Genomic DNA, 2500 nt, shown 5'->3' with positions numbered 1-2500 from the left:
TTCTTGTTTATGTTTTCTGAAGCCAGACGAAGAGCACTGAACAGCTTCTTAAAAAGCAATAAAAGAGCAGCAGTTGCAGCAGCAGCAGCAGCAATAAGATTGCCCCAAGCAGCAGCCGCAGCATCACCAGCAGCAGCAGCAGCAGCAGCAGCAAGAGGGACGTCAGTAGCTGCAGCAGCAGCAAGAGCAGCAGCAAGGGGTCGTGGTGCTTCGTTCCGAGTGAAGATGGATCTGCCTCAGGCGGTAGGGCTAGCAAACCCTAAACCCTAAACCCTAATAAACAAACCCTAAACCCTAAACCCTAATAAACAAACCCTAATAAACCCTAACCCCTAATAAACAAATCCTAGCAAACCCTAAACCCTAGCAAACAAACCCTGATAAACCCTAATTAACAAGCCTTAGCAGACTCTAATGAAAATCGATAAACCCTAATAATCCTTAATAGACCTAATAATGCTAAACCCTCATAAACCCTAAACCCTAAACCCTAAACCCTCGTTGTTTGGCGGCTTCAGATCTTCGTGTTGGGCGGACCTGGATCAGGCAAAGGGACGCAATGCGCTATCATTCAAAAAGAATTTCTTATTCCCCATATCTCTGCAGGTAGGGTTTAGGGTTTAGGGTTTAGGGTTTAGGGTTTAGGGTTTAGGGTTTAGGGTTTAGGGTTTAGGGTTTGTGGCTTAGGGTTTAGGGTTTAGGGTTTGAGGGGATTGCTTCAACCCGAAGACAAAAAGCAGTGGACTCATATTATGACTTGCCGCTCTGTGCATCATCAAGTGCTTAGGGTTTAGGGTTTAGGGTTTAGGGTTTGTGGTTTAGGGTTTGTGGTTTAGGGTTTAGGGTTTAGGGTTTAGGTTTGTTTGCAGGGGATTGCCTCCGCGAGGAGCAGGCAAACCCTAGAAGCCCCTACGCCCAGCTGATTGATGAGTGCATCCGCGAGGGTAACCCTAAACCCTAAACCCTAAACCCTAAACCCTAAGCATGAATGTTTTGATGTGCATCAGCCAAACTGCTACGGAAGGATGCAGGATTTGCAGTGAAGTATGAAGTGCTTTTCTCTGTGCATCATCAAGTGCTTAGGGTTTAGGGTTTAGGGTTTAGGGTTTAGGGTTTAGGGTTTATGGTTGCGCAGGACGTATTGTTCCTGTGCGTATAACTCTGACGCTGCTGCTTCGCAAGATGTTGCTGCTGGGCTTTCGAGGGTTTTTCTTAATTGATCGTTTCCCTAGAAATGCAGACAATCTATCAGGCTGGCTCGCTGTAAACCCTAAACCCTAAACCCTAAACCCTAAACCCTAAACCCTAAACCCTAGCTGAGAGCCTAACCGTGCTTCAAAACCCTAAACCCTAAACCTTCGTTTGTATCTTTTGCTGAACTGCGTGTAATGTGGGTGGACTGAAGGGCTGGGTTTGCTGTGATAAAGAAGGGTTTAGGGTTTAGGGTTTAGGGTTTAGGGTTTAGGGTTTTGGGGTGTATGTGCAGATGACGAACGGCACAGCGTTGCCGTATGAAGTTGCGCGCATAGCGAAGGAATATTCTTTTGATACAAGTTTAGTAGAGACGAGCGAAAGAGTAGTAAAACTCTTTGGGTTTGCTTCTATTGATGATGCTTTGAAGCAGCAAGCAGCAGCAGCAACAGCAGCAGGAGGTTCAGCAGATGAAGCAGCAGCAAATGCAGCAGCAGCAGCAAATGCAGCAGTAGCAAATGCAGCAGCAAATGCAGCAGCAAATACGGGCGGTTCAGGGGTTTCACGTTCTCAGCAGCAACAACAGCAACAGCAGCAGCAGCAGCAGCAGCAGCAGCAAGTGGAGGAAGATGAAGAGTTGATGCAGCAGCTGCAGCAGCAGCTGCAGCAAGAAATATCTGCAGGCAGGGGTATATGTCCGCGTTTATTATTATTTTTAGAGTGTAGAGAAGAAGAAATGATTAAACGCGTCTTAATGCGAGCAGCAAGCAGCCACAGGGCTGACGATAATGAAGAGAGCTTCAAGAAGAGAATTCAGGTGTATATACACAGCACTCTTAAAATATGCAGTCTATTTAACAATGCTGGTGCCCTTGCTGCTGTAGATGCTAATAAAAGTATAGCGGATGTCTCTAAACAAATAGAAACAATATTACAACCATTCAGAGAACAGCAACTTCGAGTCGTTGAAAACCCTAAACCCTAAACCCTAAACCACAAACCCTTCTCAAACCCTAAACCCTCCTCGGCCATCTACCCTAAACCACAAACCCTATAACACATATCCTAAACCCTAATTCATTCTCTTTCATACGCCCTAAAGCGCAAACACTAATTCACAAACCCTAAACTACAAACCCTAAACCCTAGTCCACAAACCCTAAACCCTAATCCACAAACCCTAAACCCTAATCCACAAACCACAAACCCTATACCCTTAACGGTTATGCACACAACCGGCAGCAAATGATGCGAGCCGATCTTCATACATTAATCACTACCTCCTGCTGCTGCAGCAGCACTTGCTGCA

General features: G+C 45.9%; 1 protein-coding gene across 1 annotated transcript in view; it reads left to right on the top strand.

Moving 5' to 3' along the window:
* Positions 1–225: 225 nt before the first annotated feature.
* Positions 226–2500, top strand: part of EAH_00001400 (UMP-CMP kinase, putative) — a gene marked incomplete at both ends in the record, with an annotated part of 8035 nt that continues 5760 nt past the window's right edge. The window contains 5 exons of the mRNA XM_013395635.1: positions 226–243; positions 519–606; positions 870–944; positions 1136–1263; positions 1487–1880. Coding sequence (XP_013251089.1) covers positions 226–243; positions 519–606; positions 870–944; positions 1136–1263; positions 1487–1880 — 703 coding nt within the window. The remainder of the gene's footprint in view (positions 244–518; positions 607–869; positions 945–1135; positions 1264–1486; positions 1881–2500) is intronic.

Source organism: Eimeria acervulina, genomic scaffold, assembly GCF_000499425.1.
Source record: "Eimeria acervulina Houghton genomic scaffold, Eah_scaff4, whole genome shotgun sequence".
Lineage (NCBI taxonomy): Eukaryota > Apicomplexa > Conoidasida > Eucoccidiorida > Eimeriidae > Eimeria > Eimeria acervulina.
This window is presented reverse-complemented; position numbering and strand designations above follow the sequence as displayed.